This window comes from Myotis lucifugus, unplaced genomic scaffold (genome assembly GCF_000147115.1).
Source record: "Myotis lucifugus unplaced genomic scaffold, Myoluc2.0 scaffold_23, whole genome shotgun sequence".
NCBI classification, from domain to species: domain Eukaryota; kingdom Metazoa; phylum Chordata; class Mammalia; order Chiroptera; family Vespertilionidae; genus Myotis; species Myotis lucifugus.
Window position 1 is genome coordinate 5922526 of NW_005871071.1, and position 21798 is coordinate 5944323.

The 21798-nt window shown below is 40.9% G+C and overlaps 1 protein-coding gene across 1 annotated transcript in view; it reads right to left on the reverse strand.

The window, feature by feature from the left end:
• Positions 1 to 2443: 2443 nt before the first annotated feature.
• The window catches only part of SCG3 (secretogranin III), a 39712-nt gene continuing 20357 nt past the window's right edge, over positions 2444 to 21798 (reverse strand). The window contains exons 11-12 of the mRNA XM_006085957.3: positions 8274 to 8354; positions 2444 to 2764 (exon numbers count right to left, since the gene is read on the reverse strand). Of these exons, the coding sequence (XP_006086019.1) occupies positions 2646 to 2764; positions 8274 to 8354 (200 nt within the window). The 3' untranslated portion in view covers positions 2444 to 2645. The remainder of the gene's footprint in view (positions 2765 to 8273; positions 8355 to 21798) is intronic.

Sequence of the window (21798 nt, forward strand, 5' to 3'; positions counted from 1 at the left end):
AGAATAAATGAAGGAAAACAGCTGTGTATATAAGTCAAAGCTCTGGCCTCTATGGAGGCCCAGGAACTTAAAAAATGTAAAGTTATCATGCTGTTCAACATAAACTTATCTGAAATATGAGAGTAACCCAAAATGCATAAATCCAAAAACATTATCTAAAGGATATAACATAAGCTGAAAATTGAAATTAAGACCACAATCTCAAAAACAGTTTTCTGAGTATTTTATTTTTGTGTAAGGGTCTCTCTTAGCAATTTCTAGCCAAAACATCTCTCTCCTTTTCCAAGTTATTAAAAACTTTGAATTGTGGCTGCAGTAAAACTGCCCTGGACGGGCGTTGTTTAGTCCTTGCCTGCACGGGGAATCACTGGAAGAATGGACTGAGATAAGAAACCTGGGTTCTAGGTTCAGCTTTACCACTCCTTGGCCATATGAGTTTGAGCATATCTTGTGCCCATGTTTATGTTTTGCAAACCAGTTTTCTTACCTAGAAAACAGGACTGAAGATCTCCCTTTTGTCTTGGGTATCAATAGGAGCTAATGAATGTCTGTGGGCTCAGAAAGTTACAATAAACTCACGAATTTCTTATTTTTAAAAATACTGCAGCTATTTAGATGAGTTACAGAAAAGCAAATAGGTAAAATGCTTTCATCACAGCAAGTTTTTTCTCTCTGATGTAGAAGCAGCCCATTTGGACTACAGGACATGGGGGAAGTAGAGTCAGTCACGTTACCAAGGATGACATTAAAACAAGTCTGATTCATCATGCTTTGGCAAGTGTAGTTTGCGCAAAGGTGTTTTTAGTTTCCTCTCACCACTTACCAATGAGTATTGGTAAGTAAAGAGTTAGAATAGATTACGTAAAGAGTTGAGGTTTTTTGGCATGCCAGACTTTGGTTTTTCTTTATTTTTGCAGAGGATGGGAGGAGCAGCAGGGGTCTCCTACCCTGAAAACAGCCTCTTCCATTTTCCCTGTAAGTTCCCAGTCCTTACCAAAAAGTAGATGCGAAGGAGGGGCATTTAAGACCAGTATCAGACGGCCTTTTAAAGTAATGGCAGCTATTACACAAAGCATTATGTGATTTTTATGATTTTCAACTGAAATATACAGAAAAATATGTAATTTATGCCGCATAACCCATTTTCAAAGCATTCTTTGCTTTGGGAACATTCTCCACTAACATTTCAGGAGGACCCTGGGCGAGTTGTGGTGGTGGCTGAGGAAGAGGATTTGCAGGGACCAGAGGTTTGATATTGTTTTCCTCCAGGGAACCTCAGCTAACCAGCTATGGTTCACATGGAAGGAAGTGATTTTTATCTCTGTTTCTACCCCGCCGTCTGGCCCTCTTGCTCTCTGCTGAGAAATCCTGGCTTGGATCAAATCCAGTTTAGAAAACTCAGAGCTGGCATACATTTTTACCTCACTTTATGTAGTGTTTATGACCTCATTTTCTGTCTGGAGAGTACATAGTTATCTCTCTTAAAAATTTTTTCAAATTATTATTTTTTTTACTGATTGCAGAGAGGAAGGGAACGGGAGAGATAGAAACATCAACGATGAGAGAGAATCATTGATTGGCTGCCTCCTGCATGCCCCCTACTAAGGATTGAGCCTGCAACCCGGGCATGTGCCCTTGACTGGAATCGAACCCGGGACCCTTCAGTCCATAGGCCAATGCCCTATCCACTGAGCCAAACCAACTAGAGCTATAGTTATCCCTCATAATAAACAAAATCAATGTCTTAAAACTCACTAATAGAAAATATTAAGTGTGGGGGAAATGGTTAATAAATCCAGAAAATCCTATGCCCATTTTTCAGGTTCCTTTTAATGCTATTTGGTTTGATACAGAACCAGCGGGAAGAGCCGTAAGAAAAAAAAAGGCAGCCTGGCTAGTGTAGCTCAGAAGTTGAGTGTTGACCCATGCACCAGGAGGTTGCCAGTTCGATTCCTGGTCAGGGCACATGCCTGGGTTTTGGGCTTGATCCCCAGTAGGGGGCATGCAGGAGGCAGCTGATCAATCCATCGATGTTGATGTTTCTCTTTCATTGATGTTTCTTTCTCTCCCTTTTCCTTCCTCCCTCTTTCAAATCAATGAAAACATATTTAAAATAAGAGAAAGTTACCTATTAAAAAATAAAAGAAAAAAAGCAGGTAGCTTCCTTCAAGCTATAGAGGCTTTGAGGGAATGTGAATTTATTTCAACCAAAAGGGAACTGGTAGTGAAAAGGACATTTTGTAACAGATATGCTATGAGGTGCTTTGGTAACCAGCATGCCTTGAAACAGAACCCCCACTTCTTCAGGGGGTGCTTACATGTGTGACACAGTAGGAAAAAGGTTCAGTTTTAAGGTCAGTCCATTACAGGCTTCTCCAAAGCAACCCATCTCTGATTATAAAATGTAAATCCACAAGGAAGTGAGGATTCTATATACAAAATCTCAGCTTACAACGTTACTTTTCAGATAGTTTTTATGGCAAGAAAGCTATGTCTTAACCACTTCTAAAAGGTTATCTACTATAAATCCAGCACTTTCTAACACTCCTTGGGTCAAAATGACTTTAATCACAAAATTAGGAGAGTTTTAAGCTATATTATGTCTTCTGAAACAGTGGAAAGACTCCTGGGCCATTTTGCCATTTTTACAGGCTGCTGTAAATACGCTTGATGGCATCAGCTTCTTCTTTATCAAGGATGCCTTTCTCCACATAAGCTTCCGTTTGTTGGTTGATGAAGTCCTTCATCTTCGAAAGGTCATAATCTGGAAAATATCATGGAAAGAGCAATCCCATTATAGTAATCACCATTAACCGAGACTCGTTTTGTATACCACCACCACAACCATCCCTGTCTTTCACATCGGAAGGCATTTTAGGTCTTGGCATTTGTGCAGAGGTTTGCAGTTTAAAACCATGTGTATGTATTAGCTCATCTGCTCTCCAGCATCACACCTACTGGGTGATCAGGTCGGGAGTACCACACTCATCTGACCACAGAGTGAACGGGCTTGGAGGCCAGTGCTTCACACCCTGACTGTTTGTACCAATCACCTGGGGCTCCTGGGAAGTTGCAGATTTGCATTCAGTTGCTCTAAGGTGGGGCCCCAGATTCTGCTTTTTTTTAAAATTTAATTTTTAAAAATTTTCAATTACAGTTGACATTCAATATTGTATTAGTTTCAGATGTCCAGCATAGTGATTAGGCATTAATATAACTTATGAAGTGATCAACCCTGATAAAGTCTAGTATCCACTCAGCACCATACATAGTTATTACAATGTTATTGACTATATTCCCTAAGCTGTACATCCCAGTGACTATTTTGAAACTGCCAATTCGTACTTTTTAATTCCCTCACCTTTTTCATCCAGCCACCTAACACCCTTCCATCTGGCAACCATCCATTTGTTCTGTGTATTTACAAGTTTATTTATTTTGATTGTTGTTCTTTTTTTTGGTTTTGGTGAAATAATATAGTATTTGTCTTTCACTGTCTGACCTAGTTCACTTAACATAATAATTTCTAGGTCCATCCATATTGGTGCAAAAGATAAGATTTCATTCTTTTTTTTAGGCCGAGTAATATTTCATTGCATATATGTATATATATGTACCACCTTTTCTTTATCCAATTGTCTATTGATGGACACTTAGATTGTTTTCATTTTTTGGCTATTGTATATGAAATGTCCTTCTTTGTCTCTTAGTATAGCCTTTGTTTTAAAATGTATTTTGTCTGATAGTCTGATATAAGTATTGCTACCCCAGCCTTTTTTTTTCATTTCTATTTGCATGAAGTATCTTTTTCCATCCCTTTACTTTTAGTCTCTGTGTCTTTCAATCTGAAGAGAGTCACTTGTAGGCAGCATATGTAAGGGTCTTGTTTTCTTCTCCATTCAGCCACCCTATGTCTTTTGATTGGAGCATTTAATCCATTTACATTTTAAGTAATTAATGATAGGTGTGTAGTTATGGACATTTTATTGTTCACATTTTATCTTTTTTCTTCTTCTTCTTAAGGAAGTCCCTTTAACATTTCTTGAAGTGCTGATTCGGTGGTGACGAACTCCTTCATATAACTTATGAAGTGATCACCTTTAGCTTTTCCTGTCTGGGAGCAGACTCTGCATTTTGAACAAGCTGCTAGGATGTGCTGATTTTGTTAGTTTAGGACTCACAGTTGGGGTAAGAAGATCCTCAAGCTTGAGTTCAAGATCATACAGGTAGTAAAAGTTACAATCAGAACCAGGTGTTTTGACTTTTTGAACTTGTTACACTGGTTAGTCCCTGTTGAGGTGACAACCGACTTTTCCATTTTTATTCCAAATTAAGAATTACCTTGATAAAACAAGAATTACCTTGTTTGAATTGTATACATGGAGCAAAAAGCCAAACCATAACCTCTTTATGGTTTCTCTGAACAAACAAAAACCTATATACACCATCAAGCCACCCACCAACAACAAAGAGATCCCCAAGCAAGGAGGCTGCCTGTGGCACCTTTCTGAAGACTTAAAAAGAAAACCACGTCTTCCTTTATTCTTTAAATATTATATGCTTATTTTAAAAAAAGATAAAATCATGAAAATAAAATTGAAATAACCTGAATTCTATCAATCATAGCTAACCACAGTTGGTATTTTGTTTTATTTCCTTTTAGACTTTCAAATATATCTATCTCAACCCAGAATTGAGATCACAGTATATATACAAACTTATAACTATCCCCTTTCACTTAACTTTATACGGTGAGCATTAATATTCTTCAGAAACACCATTGTTAATGGCTAAATGCAATACATCCTTTGGAGTCACCAACATTGATGACACACATCCCTCATGGTTGGGCATGGCGGTCTTCCATACCATACAGTACTTGGGAGACCCCTCCAGATTGTGAAGACAGTGCCATTCATCTTGGCAGCTGGCAGGCTCTGGACCAGAGCCCTGCCTTCTTTCAATTTGTAAAGGAGAGAATGGGGTACAAAACTCACAGCCCCTTTAGCTACCTTGGGTCCCTTGGGCATCTTTAAGACCCTGCATGAAAAAAAAAAATCCATAAAAACCCCGCCCAAAATCTAAGCCTGAAAGACCTCTCTACCAGCACCAGGTATTTATCATATCAAGATGAGCAGAGGCTTAGAGAGAGCTTGTTTCCACCAGGGAGAGCATTTGCTCCCCACTAGGGCACAGCCTTGAGGGTTACAGAGAGAACTCTGGGCATTGAGCTCTTTACAACTGTCATCTGATCCGCTCCTCACAAAACTCCATGAGGTCAGCATTAGTATTTCCATTTCAGAGGCGGAGAAACAGGACAGAGGAGGTTAGTTACATGGTCCGGCCCTGGAAGAGTCAGGTTCTGAAACAGGTCAGTCTGTAGTCACTGCTTTGACCACTCTGCGGTCTTTAATCCTGAAGGTAAAGCATCTAATTGGTGCAGAACAAACGTTCAGTACATGCTTGGGTTTGTTGTTGTTGTTTGACTTTCCTTTTCTCTCAGGCACAAACTAGAGAACCAAGCTGACCGTACATTTTGTGTGCACCTCGCCTCGCTGGCTGATCCCTAGCTCACTCACTGGTTCACATTAATACTCTTCAGACTCGGTTGCAGGATCAACATCTTTAGTGAGACAAAGGCAGACTCCCAAGGACAGATGTGAAGAGGTCCAGGTGATTTGAATGGGCAGACGGGAAACTACTGCGCCGTGTTGAAGTGGAAGAACTGTATCCTTATGACATAGCTATCACCCTGTGCCGGGAAAGCCAGTCTGGTGTGGGGGAGAGGCCAGCAGCTGGTTGCGAGAGTACACAGTCAGTGCCCACCTCGCTCATCTTAAAAGAGGATTTAAGGTTGTTATGCACAAAAGAGCTAGCGCTGTGATTTACAAAGCACACTTTTATAAAAAAGGCTGCATTCGATTTTACCATCATCCCTACGGTCACATCACATGGACCTTTCTCTCCTGGATTTGGAAAGGAGATTCAGGCCCCCCAGGTCCCTGCCAAACAACGGGCATGAGCAGAAGTTAAGGAAGTCGGAGCTAATAGTGTAGCAAGACTCCCTCTCACATAGCTGCAGCGCCTACATGGCCCAGGGCCAGACCCTCGCAGGCTCTGAGAGATGATCTAGCTGAGCATACCTGAAGCAGTGGAGAAAAAGCTCTCTGCTTCTGCCTGCAGGAGGGTGTATTGCATGTCCCCTCCCCTCCTGCAGGCAGAAGGGAACGTCAAACTCAACCCTGTGGCTCTGAGTTTGCTCACAGAGCCTTCCATATGCCAGCACCAGAGGTCCATGCTTTACTAGGTTGGTTGTTTCTTGAAGTAAAAGATTGAATTGCAGGATGATGCTGGGTAGGACCAGGAGTCTGATTCATATGTTCATCAGTGAAAGAAATCACATAAATAGTCCAAATTGTTGGACCATGTAATTTACATTGGTCTCGGAATGCACTTTGGCCCCTATGGTATTGCACTGATTCTAAGAGAAACGTTTTTATTTTCAAGTCTTTGCAGTCACTGATAGCATGCTATACTTTTTCTTCCTTCGTGGTGCATTACACAATGGTGCATTTCCCAAATCAATGACAGATTTGATGAATTACAGTTCATGTGAATTTTAATGGAACTGACAGCCTGGAAATTCACATTATGTTGAGCCAAATAAAATGAAAATGTGTGAAGACCTGATAATTGTTTCCATCTTGCTCAACTTACGATACCACGGGCTAACAAGGGGCTGAAAACATGCCTTCCTCCTGCTGGGCTCTATCTCAGCAGTTCTCCAACTTGGCTGCACGGTGGAAAGAGGGGGGTGGGTTAAAAAATATCGATGCCTGGGTCCTGCCCCTCAAGTTTTTAATTTACTGGTGCCCCCTGGGCATCAGCATATGTAGAAGCTCTGCATGTGTGTTGAATGCACTATAAGGTTCGAGAAGCGCCGCTCGTCTCATTTTAAAAGCATCACTTTGCAACTGCTCTGTCTAGACACTAGGAATCATACTGGACTTCTCTCACTTGACATAGCTCTCAGGTTTCTCCCTTCTTTATTTCCTCTGCCTGCCCTGGTTTAAGCCCCGTCATTTCTGCTCTTGATCCTTGTCTCCTAGCTCTCTCTCCAGTCTTCTGGGATCTTAGTTTTTCAATCTGTAACCACACTACATGCCAGATAGATTTCTCAATTCTTACTAGTAACTGAGTTCTCAGGGCTTCAGTAAGCCCTAACTTAGGTTCCCCTGGCTAAACAAGCCTCCTTTGCAAGGTGGCCAAGCATGTTCCTGACCTGCCCACGTTCCCAGCCCTGTCTGCTGGTCCGCCCCATAGACACTCAGTGTTCCTGAAAAAACTGAATAGCTCCAGTTCCCAGAATGCATCACTCTCGTTTGTCCCGTTATGTCTTGGCACCCAGTGTTCCTTCTGTCTCCATCTCTCCTCGCTTACCTTTCCAGTGGAGACTTTTTCACAGCCCTTCCTCCCAGTGATCTCTGGCTCTGTGCCCCTTTCTCGCCCTCCTTTGCACCACCATGCCTGTCTGTGATGGCACCCACAGGGCCAGCTGTGCTTTGCTGATGCTGTGAGCAACTTGGGGGCGGGTGTGCTGCATTTACTGTGCTTCACATCTCTGGCACTCAGAACAGAGCCCAGTTAGATTCGTGTTTTAAGTGAGTGAGTGACTGCTTTCGTGACTGCCGAGTGCACCTAACACGTGCTCAGAAAATGCCTCTGTTTAAAATTCTCCAAGAAAGGAGGGGGAGTAGACAAAACAAGATTGGCAAAGTGGGTGATGGGTTCGATTCCGGTCGAGGGCATGTACCTGGGTTGCGGGCACATCCCCAGTGGGAGATGTGCAGGAGGCAGCTGATCGATGTTTCTCTCTCATCGATGTTTCTAACTCTCTATCTCTCTCCCTTCCTCTCTGTAAAAAAATCAATAAAATATATTTAAAAAAAAAATTCTCCAAGAAAGGAGGGGGAGTAGACAAAACAAGATTGGCAAAGTGGGTGATGGACACATGGGGATTCATTATATTATTCTCTCTACTTTTGTTTGACTTTTTTTCCATTATAAAATAAAGGGGGAAAATGCCTTTGTTTGAAAGGCTGGTTTGAAAAAATAAGAGAAATGGAAGTTCCCTCTGCATCCGAGAAGTGCTAGAATCTCTCTGGGCTCTGAGAGGACACATCAGCCTAATTTGATTGTGGGAATGTTTATTTAACAACAGCCCCTGGCAAATGGGTGAAGTTTGCAGTTTATAACCACACTAAAAGGCTTACCTTCTTTATTTCCTTTTGTGTTGTGTTTCTTCAGCCATTCAATATTTTTTCTGATGGCTTCCAAATAGGCTTCTGTTTTCCCTGGAAAGGCAAGAGAATCATATCAAACCCTCACGCGATACCAGTGCATCTCTTTTTAAAGACCACACTACGTGTAAAAACCATAGACAAAATATTGAAATTATCGAGCACTTGTGTGGTGGTATCTCTAATGAGGTAGTGTGCATCCGTGTGTGTGTGTGTGTGTGTGTGTGTGTGTGTGTGTGTGTGTTGGGGGGACAGGATGTCAAGGAGAGTGGGTGGGGATAAGATTCTAGGAGGCAGGACCAAGCTGGTAAGTATCAAGAAGCCATTCTCCCCCTACACAAATAACTATAGTGTTATGTTCTGGCAGAGTTTTGATTCAATTTTCTGGATAGGTGGGTCCTTATAATTCATAGATTGAGTTGTTTATGGTTACGGATGGTTCTTCTAAACCTAGGAGACTTGTCAGGTCAAGACCTGAATCAGAGTGGCAGATATTTAAAAGAATCCATCACTAAGTGATGTTAAGTAAGCCCAAGTGTGTGGCTTATGTAAGCTGTTATGCAAGTCTTCAGCTCAATTCTGATAGGGAGTATGCAGAAACTCAGGTAAAGAGGGCAGTCCAAACCTCATTTCAAGGTTTGGATGGTGAGCCTTATAATTTATTCTAGTAAAACTCCCCAGGATATAAACCATTCTCTGATGGGCCTCAACTGTGGCGGGAGAATACCACACATCACCTGCTGTTTGATGGCATTGCGTTTAAGTGACTTGTTGCCTACAAATCGGTATTATCATCAACCTAGAGATGAGGAAACTAAGGCACAGAGAGGCTGAGTGACTTGGCTGAGGACACACAGGAAATAACAGAGCTGGAATTTGGGTTTTGATCTTGCCAAGTGTCTGTTACCTGCACAATTTTGAAAGATTGCACCTGCATTCAGACATGATCACCGATGTATCCTTGTTTTGTCTCAAAGAAATCAACCATCCCCTTAAGCAAGTGAGGTCCCTAATGCTCAGAGTGTCTGTACTAAGAGACAGGGGGGTCTGGAGAGTTCCAATGGCCTAAGAAAAAAGGCTTTCAAAGTGCAGGGCCTCTGCAAAAGGAATGAATGCCAAGGCTTAGTGTGGTGACCACCTACTCTGAGCCCCTTTTGAGCCCTATATCCCTAGTCTACTACCCAGACTTTTTGAACTACCTGTACTGAGTGCTTTTTATGTGACAGGGGCTGTACATTGTGCACCAACATGCATTATCTCTTTTATTCTTCACAACAACCTTTCGAGGCACTCCTATTTCATCCCCATTTTACAGACAAAGAAACGAAGGCATAGACAGATAAAAGTGATATGCTGAAGATCACATGGCTAGTAAGTAGTAGATCCAGGTTTGAACATGGCTACATCTGACTACAGACCATGAGCAATAACACTGCCTTAAGATTTGACAATGTTCTGAGGATCCAAGATGGTGGCGGAGTAGGTGGACGTTATACTTACCTCCTCCCAGTCCCAAACTGGAATTACAACTAAAATATAGAGCAATCAACCTGAATAGCCATCTGAAGACTAGCTAAACAGAAGTCTTATAACTAAGGATTTACAGAAGAGGCCACATGGAGACTGGTAGAAAGGCCAGAGACTTGAAAAGGACTGGTGGCCGGTCCCACTTGCATGGGACAGTATCTGAGATCTTGGAGGGATATCTAAGCTGCAAAGGTTCCCCCTGAGAAATGTGCGGTCTCACCCCAAGCTGGGCTCACTGCCCAGAGGAACAATGCCAGGAAGAGGTGCCCACATAACATCTGGCTATGGCAATCAGCAGGGACTCCATCTGCCAGGGAGAGACGGAAGTCTACTAGAAATCCAGGCATCCTTGTAAGGGACCAGCACACAAAGTCTTGTTCACAGCTACTCTCACCCTAGGCTCTGGCAGAGGGAGGGCAGAGCAGACTAGAATCGTGTGAGGAGAGACTGGGGCTTGTGACTCTGGGGAGAGAGCTGAAGGGATAGCCACCAAGATCCTGTGCTGAGTCATCGTCCCTCACCCCAGATGCCCCACTCCCTTCCACAAGGCATCAGCCTGGGGGAATGCAATAGCCCCACCCTTGGACTCCCTGTCTGCACCCTGCAGAGCTCACACTCTGCTGAGGAGTCAGTTCAGGGTAGACTCAGGGTGTCAGTGACTGAGTTATGTCGCTTCAGGGTAGGGGCCATTCCCCCCACTTTCCTGTGAACCTGATTGGTGCCTTCCCCTCATGGAAGATCAGATACCCCATTCTCCGGGCTCCTGGAAGCCCCACCTTCTCAACTCCTGGTGGCTCCACACTTCTTAAAAATGGGAAGAATCTGGGACAGACTAAGTTGTGTGGCTCTGGGGTGGTACATGTACACAATGGAATACTACTCACTGTAAAAAAGAAGGAAATAGTACCTTTTGCAACAGCTTGGATAGACCTGGAGAGCACTATGCTAAGGGAAATAAGCCAGTCAGAGAGAGACAGGTACCATATGATTTACACTTATATGTGGAATCTAATGAACAAAATAAACTAACAAACAAAATAGAAACAGACTCAGAGATACGGAGAGGGAGGTTGGGGGGCTGAGTGAAAAAGGTAAAGGGATTAAGCAAAAACAAAACAAAACAAAACAAAACAAAAGAAACCCAAACAATTCATAACTGACAACAGTATGGTAATTACCAGAGGGAAAGGGAGATGAGGGAGGGAAAACAGGAGGGTAAATGGTGATGGAAGGAAACTTGACTTGGAGTGGTGGACACACAATACAATATGCAGATGATGTATCGTAGAATTGTACACTTGAAACCTAATATAATTTCATTAACCAATGTCACTCCAATAAGTTCAATTAAAAAAATCTGACAATGTTCCAAACAGAATAGACTCATAGATACAGAGAACAGACTAATGGTTGACAGAGGGGAGGGGTTTGGAAGACTGGGTGAAAAAGGGGAAGGGATTGAGAAGTACAGATTGGTAGTTACAAACTATGCATAGGGATGTAAAGTACAGTAGGGGAATATAGTCCATAATATTTCAATAACTATCTATGGTGCCAGGTGGGTACTGGAAATATCAGGGGGAACACTTTGTAAAGTATATGGTTGTCTAACATCATCTGAAACTAATACAAAATAATATTGAATGTCAACTGTAATTGAAGAATATTAAAGAATTAAAAAAGAAAAGTGCAGATGCCTTGTGGGGCACCTATAAGGACCTAAAATATACGTGACCTCTGAGTTCTAGGCTGTAGAAATTAAAAAACTACAACGTGATTAACAAAAAGAAAGAAAAAGATTTAACAATATTCCAATTTCCACTATTGCATTTACCTAAATGACTTCCTGAGAATCTTTCTTTCTTGTCTTGTAAGCCCACTCCTGCCTCACCACTGGGGCTCCATGTTATCTGGTCCCCAAAGAAACACAGAGAAACTATTGTTCAAACAGTGGATACGAGAAGAGATCTGCAATTTTTAGCCTCTATTTGCTTCAGTTGCCTGTGTAGGGAGAGCCTTGATTTCAGTGCCTTGTTCTCATGAACGTTAGAGCATGTGAAAGACTCATGCCCCTCTTGCTGATATTATTCAATTACAGCACAATGAATATAGAGATTTTCACTGTATAGTGCCAGTTGGCTGAGAAGGTCAACTGGATTTGGTAACATAAAAACACTTGTCTATTTCAAATGAATTCAGTTAGAAAAGGCATTTTGAACATGGACTATTTGAAATAGGGAATTCATCATTATTTTTTTAGGTTGCTTTTTTGCTCAGGAACCAATTACCTATATAAAAATGATGATGAGTTTATGAAATGTATGGGAAGTAATTTTATTCACTATATTGACATTAACAGAGAGTGAGTTTCCTGCAGCTTAAAGACAACTAGACTGCAATCCATTAAAAAAACGACTATCTTGTGGATCAGAACAAATATAATTAGGAAGTTTCTCTAATTTAATAGAACCCCCATCACCCTCCCTTTTCTGCTTTATTTTTATCCAAAGCACATCACTTTCTACCATATCATATAATTTATTTAAGTTTATTGTTTGTCTTCCTCCCTTAGAAATAGTTCCTGTTTGCTGATGTACTCCCATGCCTAGAATAAAGCCTGACTCTCAATAAATATTAGTGGAATGGTGAGTGGATAAAAGCTCTTTATATAGTAGCCAAATTAGAGTCAGAAAATTGCTTGGTGAGCATGGAATCAAAACTAAATACAATTTTAAAAATATAAATGGTATTTATAGTCTTTTCTTTTTTACAAAAAAATAAACTTTATTTGAAAGACTTGAAACTTAATGAATTCTGAATTTAAATGATGGTTATATCAGAAACATTTTTAAACACCTACGAATGTGCTAAACAAACTATATCCATATGTCATTTAATCTTCACAGAGCTCTAGGAAATAAACATTATTACTCCCATTTTACTCACGAGGGAGCTAGGGCTCAGAGAAGTTAGGTGACATGCCTGTGGAGACACAGCTGGGTAAGCGTCAGAGCCTAGTCTTGAACTGGAATGAGCCTCTGGAATGAACTGAGTGGAGCTTGGTAAAATCCACCTTTTAGTCCAATAAGGCGTGGTTCTCAGACTTAGCTGCACATTAGAATCACTTTGGTGAACTTTCAAAAATCCCGATGTCCAGGTCCTTCCTTCCCTATCCCAATTAAGTCAGAGCATCTGGGGGTAGGGACCAAGCATCATGTTTTTTGTTTTTCCTTTTACAAACAATCCTGAGGTGATTCCAATGTGGAGTAAAGTTTGGGAACCACGGCCACTGGTATTGAACCTCCACACGTTCACAGGAGCACGGCAATGACGGAAATGAAATCAGGTGTTCCTCTGCTTGTGGAGAGAAGCAGCTGGTTTCTATTTACATTTTCCCTTCCAGGAGCCGTAAGCAAATCTTTTATTTACACAGTGTGCACTGAAAGCCCATGAGAGTCCACTTTAGAAAGTTGGACTGTTTTGTTGGTTTTTTTTCAAATTGATTTCAGCTTCCTGTGGAAAAAAATAGCTCATGGCTGAGGTAATATGGCACAAGCCTGAAAACATATGCTGGAGCAGATGGGAAGAGGGCCAGAGTCAAGAGGCAACCCCGCTTTTCTGGCTGTTCTGGTTTTCAGCACTGCAAAAGAAATATCCATTTTTATATGGGAATTTGTCCCGACCCTGATATGTTATCCTGATCTGTACCCCCTCAAAAAATTGTAGAAATCAATAGAGTTAACCTATTGAATACTGGATGTACTAAAGATATTAGATCTTTTAAGAGAGTGTATATGAAAATTGAGTTTAATCGATGATGCTTAAAATTCTTACAGGAAAGATGATATGATTACAATTTTGAACTGCATTAAGCAAAGCAACTGGTACTGGTATCATGGATGTCAACATGGGCCCCAAAGCCATTCAACTCAAGAATTTCTGCACAATGATGATATTTCATATGCCCCACATATACAGCATGGAATCCTGGGATGAGCACTGAATGGGGGCCAGGGGACATGAGTTCAAGGCCCAGCTCTGCCAGTCTGTGGTTATGAGATTTTGGGCGAGTCACTTCATCTTCTGGGCCTTGGCTTACTTATTTGTAAATTAAGGGGTGAATCCTAAAAAGATGATTCATGGTTTCTAAATATGGGAAGAATTTCTCCTTTTCTATCCTTGAAAAACCTGTGTTGGTGGTAGGTCTCTGTGCTTGTGTTTAGCTCTTAGCACTCTTGCTGACTCACAGGGGAGAAGACAGGACTCTCTATTTTTGGACATTTCTAGAAGAATGCCTTGGGGCTTGAATAAAGGCATGCCTTTTCTCCTCTTATGTTGCTTTAAAAATAAAAACATCCACATGAGTTAGTCAATTTATCAATTTATTAATTAAATAGGTTACCTTCTCTTTCTGGCTTCTGTAAAGATATGGAAATTATAGGATATTTAAGTGAAAGGTATATTAGAGATCACTTTTTAAACTCAATTTCATTATATGGCCATAAACTTGACAAATGATATCACTGGAATGAGTTTATGGTATTATAACGTTTATCTCATCCCTGGATGATTTTTAAAAAAAATTTCAGTGACTCATAAAGCGGAAGTGAATGAGTAAACATCGAACTGGCAAAAGAGAGTGTACTTAGATCATGGAATAAAGTTTCAAAATACTTTTCTTTGGTCTCCAGAGAGTGATTTACTTGAAACATTAAGCAACTTTATAGGTATGGAGAAATTAGAATAAATTCTATTTCATTGTCACATCCTTAAATTTAGGAATAATTATTGAATCATTCAAATACCTGCACTAATTAGAAATCAATATTTTAAAATAGTATTCTTAATGTGAGTGCCTGTAGAAAGCAAGAGTTTAAATAATTTAACTAAACAATATTCAAAAGTGAATGTGTCATATTTCATCATTGAATTAAATTGGATTTTTTACATTGTCTGCCTGAAATGAGATTCATGTAAACATGCTCAGTAAGTTGAAGAGTGATACAAATGTAGGGTAACTATTATTATTATTTATTACTAGAGGCCTGGTGCATGAAATTCATGCACAGGGGGCGATCCCCTCAGCCCAGTCTGCATCCTCTCCAACCCAGGACCCCTTGGGGGATGTCCAACTGCCGGTTTAGGCCCGATCCCGGTATCAGGCCTAAATCGGCAGTTGGACATCCCTCTCACAATCCTGGACCGCTGCCTCCTAATTGCTCACTTGCCTGCCTTCCTGGTCACCCCTAACTGCTCTGCATGCCGGCCTGATTGCCCTTAACTGCCCCCCCTGCCGGCTTGGTCGCCCCTAACTGCCTCCCGCTGCTGGCCAGGTCATCCCCAACTGTCCCCTCCCTGCCAGCCTGGTCGCTCCTAACTTCCCACACCTGCCAGCCTGGTCACCCCTTACTGGCCCCCCCCCCCCGCCGGCTTGGGCTCCCCTAACTGCCCCCCTTTGTTGGCCTGGTCGCCCCTCACGGCCCCCCTGCTTGGCCTGGTCACCCCATGCAGCCTGCTGTTCAGTCATTTGGTCATCCCTCACTAACTCCCCTGCAGGCCTGGTCGCCCCACACAGCCTGCTTGTTCAGTCGTTTGGTCGTCCCTCACTAACCCCCCTGCCAGCCTGGTTGTAGGCAGCCATCTTGTAAGGATGTGAGGGTTAATTTGTATATTACCTCTTTATTATATAGGATTATTCCTATTTCCCAAGGACCCAACATATGCTTGATATGGTTAATAAATATTTGCTGTCTCATCTCACATTGCAAGACTAAAAACAGACTCCCTATAGGCATTCCTGCCAATGTGTCTGGCTTAAAATTAATTCCTAAAATGGTTTTAGCTGGGCCATTACCTCATCCCTTGCTCTGCTCTGTAATGTCCTCCAACTTTCTTTCTACACACTCCTGATTCATCAATAAGGATGTGGCTTGTGTTATACTTGCCCACACTTGGGTTAAGAACTACTCTCAGGTCATTTCAAAGCTTGCTGGAGTCCTCAGAGTCAAACATAGGTTCTTATATTCCAGGGTGGGGGACCATTTTTCTGCCAAGGGCTATTTGGATATTTATAACATCATTCTGGGGCCATACAAAATTATCAACTTAAAATTAACCTTCTATATTTGGTCAAACATTTAATTAACTCACCCCCTAATGCCTTGGCAGGGCCGGACCAAATGATTTCTCTCTTGGGCCTTATATAGCCCGAGGGCTGGATGTTACCCATCCCTGTTATTCCTTCTGTAATTCTACTTCCTGAACACAATGCCAGGCAGGCCATCGGAGTTAATGTTTATTTGTTACTGAATAAATGTCTCAGAAAACCCAGTCAACCCTACCTCCACCCATATGGATGCTTTTATTTTTCTGCCTAAAGACAAGTGTTTCCTCAGTGGGTTTAATAACAGAGAAGCAAAACAGCTTTTGAAAAAGGTGCAAATAAAGCAACTGTGAATACAAAGGTATATATAGTAATATGTCCTTTGGGGGATTAATTGCTTTTTTTATTGTTTTCAAGAAACGTTTGCCCTTGGCTTACAACTCAGTCTGGTGTTTTCTAAACTGGCTGGAATCACTTTTTCTTATCCTAGAGTAATAGGGGTCAGGAGTAGCAAGCATAAATAAAATCTCTAAATGATGGGGTGGAGGAGGATGGGGAACTAATTTGAGTCCCAAATCCCTATCCACCTCCTAATGTTTTAGCAGAGCCATTACAAAGAGTAACACTAAATGGATGGAGTTTTACTCTCTTCTCTCCCCATTATTATCTGATGGAAATCTTAATGAGAAAAGAAATCTAATCTCATTGTTAGTCTCCAAACACCCACCCCCTAAATAGCCAATATTCCTTTCTAGCATAATATTTTCCTAAAACAAGCAAAGAAGCCTGCCACACCCATTCCTAGGAATATTTGCACAGTGATATAGGGGTTGTCTTACATACTGGGGGTGCTGCCTCAGCAGGTCAAAGGACCTAGACTATTGCTTGCTATGTTCTAGGGAAATACATTCATTTCACATGGTTTGCTCGCAGAGATGATGACACAGGCAAACTGGGTTTCTGTTGGGCTGAGCTGTAATGCTTTATGCTGCCCAATTTCTGGCTCTCTGTTTCAGGCCAGAGGACCACTCTTTTCCTGGTTAGCCATCTTTCAGAACTTTATCACGCATCCTCCACATCATACCCATTAGGATAGTTATAATAAAAATATAGAAAATAAAAATATTGGTAAAGATGTAGAGATTAGAACACTTGCTCACTGATGATGGACAGGTAGAAGGGTATAGTTGCTATGGAAACAGTATGGATTTCCTAAAAAAATTAAAAATAGAATTATCATATGATTTAGCAATTTCATTTCTGGAATATCCCCCCACCCCCTCAAATTGAATGTAGGATTTCAAGGAATCACAGCAGCACTGTTCACAATATCCAAAAGGTAGAAGCAACCCAAGTGTCCATTGATAAATGGATGTATAAACAAAATGTACATACATTCAATGGAATATTATTCAGCCTTATACAGGAAGGAAATTCTGACACATGCTACAAGATAGATGAACCTTCAGAACATTATGCTCAGTATAGTAAGCCAATCACAAAAGAACAAATACTGTATGATTTTACTCATATGAGGTACTTAAATTAGTCAAATCCAGAGTCAGAAAGTAGAATGGTTGCCAGGGGCCGGGGAGGAAGGGGGACATGAGTAGAGTTTCAGTTTTGCCTGAAAAGAGTTCTGAAAATAGATGGTGATGGCAGCACAATAATATGAATATACTGTATGCCACTGAACTGTACATTTAAAAATGGTTAAGATGGTGCCCTCGTGGGTGGTTCAGTTGGATGGAGTGATGTCCTATACACCCAAAGGTCATGGGTTTGATTCCCAGTCAGGGCACATACCTAGGTTGCGGGTTCCATCCCCCAGTTGGGGCACATATGAGAGGCAACCAATTGATGTTTCTCTCTCTCCCCCTTTCCCTCTCTCTAAAATCAATACAAGCATATCTTCAGTGAAGATTAAAACAAGAATTACTTAAATAAAAAGGTTAAGATGGTAAATTTTATTTATATATATATATATATATTTTTTTTTACCACAATTTCCAAAAAATATATATTAAAGAAAAGTTTGTCACTGATCTAAAGTGGGTCAAAGGTTGAGTAGAAGTATCAAGACAACATGATTGGTCTACAGAGTCAGCAAACATGGTATGTCCCTCACCAATTCCCCTGTCCAATGTCCACAATTGATGATTATTAATTAATAATTCCAATATTCTTTCCTCTTAAGCCCAGATGCAGCATCATAACCTTTCTTAACACAGGGCACTAACAAACAATTAGACTTAATATGTCAGCTATGTCAACATAGGAGAAAATTGTGAATGTCATTGAAATCCATACCAGAGAAAAGGAGGATACAATAATATAAAACTTCATAAGATAGGAAAAATCAACATGAACTTGATATATTAAGAAAAAATTTCTTTTTCAGCCCTGTCTCAAAAAAGTCCCAAAATAACTGAAAAAGAAGCAGTACCTTTGGCCAACATCAACATTCATTTGAACCCACATAACGCAGTTCAGGTCTCTATATTTTCTACAAAAAAACAAACAAAACCCAAGCCCTGCCAGTGTGACTCAGTGGTTGAGTGTCGACCTATGAACCCGGTGGTCACAGTTTGATTCCTGGTCAGGGCACATGCCCAGGTTGTGGACTCGATCCCCAATATATATATTTTAAAAAAGTACCAGAACTCATGAGTATTCCTCCCCAAGTACAAAAGTCCATTGGACACTAAAAAACAACAAATCTCTATAAGTTGAAATCATATCAAGCATCTTCTCAGATCACAGTGGAATGAAATTAGAAATCAACTACAGTAAAAACACCCCAAACCATTCAAATACATGGAGGCTAAATAGCATGTTATTAAACAATGAATGGATTACCAACAAGATCAAGATAGAAATAACTTCCTGGAAACAAATGAAAATGAACACTCAACAACTCAAAATCTCTGGGACACAGCAAAAGCAGTCCTAAGAGGGAAGTTCATAGCACTACAGGCATACCTCAAAAAACAAGAAAAATCAGTAATAAACTATTTAACCCTACAACTTAAAGAACTAGAAAGAGAACAACAAGAAAAGCTCAGAGTAAGTAGAAGGAAGGAAATAATAAAGATTAGAGCAGAAATAAATAACATAGAGACTAAAAAAAAATCAATGAAACCAAGAGCTGGTTCTTTGAAAGGATAAACAAAATTGATAAACCTTTAGCCAGACTCATCAAGAAACAAAGAGAGAGGACACAAATAAATAAAATCAGAAATGAAAGTGGAGAAGTAACCACTGACACCACAGAAATACAAAGGATTATAAGAAAATACTATGAACAACTATATGCCAATAAGCTCAACAATGTGGATGAAATAGACAAATTCCTGGAAAAATATAATCTCCCAAAACTGAATCAGGAGGAATCAGCAAACCTGAATAGGCCAATAACAACAGATGAAATAGAAGCAGTAATCAAAAAACTCTTAGCAAACAAAAGCCCAGGTCCAGACGGCTTCACAGGGGAGTTTTTCCAAACATTCAAAGAAGAACTAACACCTATACTCCTCAACTATTTCTAAAAATCCAAGAGGAAGGAACACTTCCAAACTCTTTTTATGAGGCCAGCATTATCTTAATTCCAAAACCAGATAAGAGAATTACAGGTCAATATCCCTGATGAACATAGATGCTAAAATACTCAACAAAATATTAGCAAATAATATCCAGCAATATATTAAAAAGATTATACACCATGATGAAGTGGGATTTATTCCAGGGATGCCCCAGCTCTTGCCCCCAGCCTCGCAGCCCTGCAGCCCTGCCTGGCACCCCGCCTTGGCCTGGTGCCGCCCCCTCACCTGCTCCACCAGGACCGGGACCCACCACTCAGCTCCCTCAGCACCTGGGAGCTGGGCAGCGGCCTGGCCTCCTGCCGCTGGTCGCCATCTGAGGGGTGATTGGTGGGGCAATCAGGTCCCCGTTCACACCCGTCTTGGCCTGGCACCACCCACTCACCTGCTCCACCATCCCACCATGGTCCCGCTCACCGGGGCTGGCAGTGCCTCCACTGTTGCCCACTGCCAATGCCACATCGCTGGTGCCTGCCATATTCCACGCCGCCCCCTGGTGGTCAGCACACATCATAGCGAGTGGTCGAACTCCCGGTCGAATGACCACCCAAGGGGGCAATTTGCATATTAGGCTTTTATTATATAGGCCAATGAACTCACAGAAAGAGAAGCTAAAAAAAAAAATCCCATTTACCATTGCAACAACAACAAAAAAAGATACCTAGGAATACTTGTCTAAGGAGGTAAAAGACCTGTATTCGGAAAACTGCAGGACGTTGAAAAAAGAGATAGAGAAAGACATAAACAAATGGAAGAATATACCATGTTCATGGATTGGTAGAATCAACATCATTAAAATGTTCATACTACCTAAAGCAATCTATAGATTCAATGCAGTCCCCAGTAAGATACCAACAGCATATTTCACAGACCTAGAACAAACTCTCCAAAAATTTATATGTAATAAAAAAAAAGACCCCAAATAGTCTCAGCAATCCTGAGAAAGAAGAACAAAGTTGGAGGGATCACAATACCAGATATCAAGCTATATTACAATGCCACTGTTCTCAAAACTGCCTGGTACTGGCACAAGGACAGACATATACTAGTAGACCAATGAAACAGAACAGAGAACCCAGAAATCAACCCAAGCCATTACGCTCAATTAATATTTGACAAAGGAGGCAAGACCATACAGTGGAGTCAAGACAGTCTCTTTAATAAATGGTGTTGGGAAAATTGGACAGATACATGCAAAAAACTGAAACTAGACCACCAACTTACACCATACACAAAAATGAACTCAAAATGGATAAAGGACTTAAACGTAAGATAGGAAACCATAAACATCTTAGAAGAATCCATAGGCAGCAAAATATCAGACATATGTCCTAGCAATATCTTTACCGATACAGATACTAGGGCAATGGAAACTAAGGAGAAAATAAACAAATGGGACTACATCAAAATAAAAAGCTTCTGAACAGCAAAAGAAACCATCAACAAAACAACAGGAAAGCCCACTGCATGGGAGAACATATTTGCCAATGTTATCTCTGATAAGGGTTTAATCTCCAAAATTTATAGGGAATTCATACAACTTAACAAAAGGAAGATAAACAATCCAATCAAAAAATGGGCAAAGGACCTAAATAGACACTTTTCGAAAGAGGTCACAAGGAAGGCCAAGAGACATATGAAAACATGCTCAAAGTCACTAATTTGCAAGGGATGCAAATCAAAATGACAATGAGGTACCACCTCACACCTGTCAGAATGGCTATCATCAACAAATCAACAAATGACAAATGCTGACAAGGATGCAGAGAAAAAGGAACCCTCGTGCACTGCTGGTGGGAATGCAGACTGGTGCAGCCACTGTGGAAAACAGTATGGAGTTTCCTCAAAAAATGAAAAATGGAACTTCCATTTGACTCAGTAATCCCACTTCTAGGAATATATCCCAAAAACTCAGAAACACCAATCAGAAAAGATATATGCACCCCTATGTTCATAGCAGCACAATTCACCATAACTAAGATTTGGAAACAGCCTAAGTGCCCATCAGCGGATGAGTGGATTAAAAAACAGTGGTGCATCTACACACTGGAATATTACACTGCTGTAAAAAAGAAGGAACTCTTACCATTTGCAACAGCATGGATGGACCTAGAGAGCATTATGCTAAATGAAATAAGCCAGTTGGCGAAAGATAAATATCACATAATCTCACTCATTTGTGGAATATGATGAACAACATACACTGATGAACAAAAACAGAGCCAGAGACATAAAAGCATCAAATAGACTGTCCAACCAAAGAGGGAAG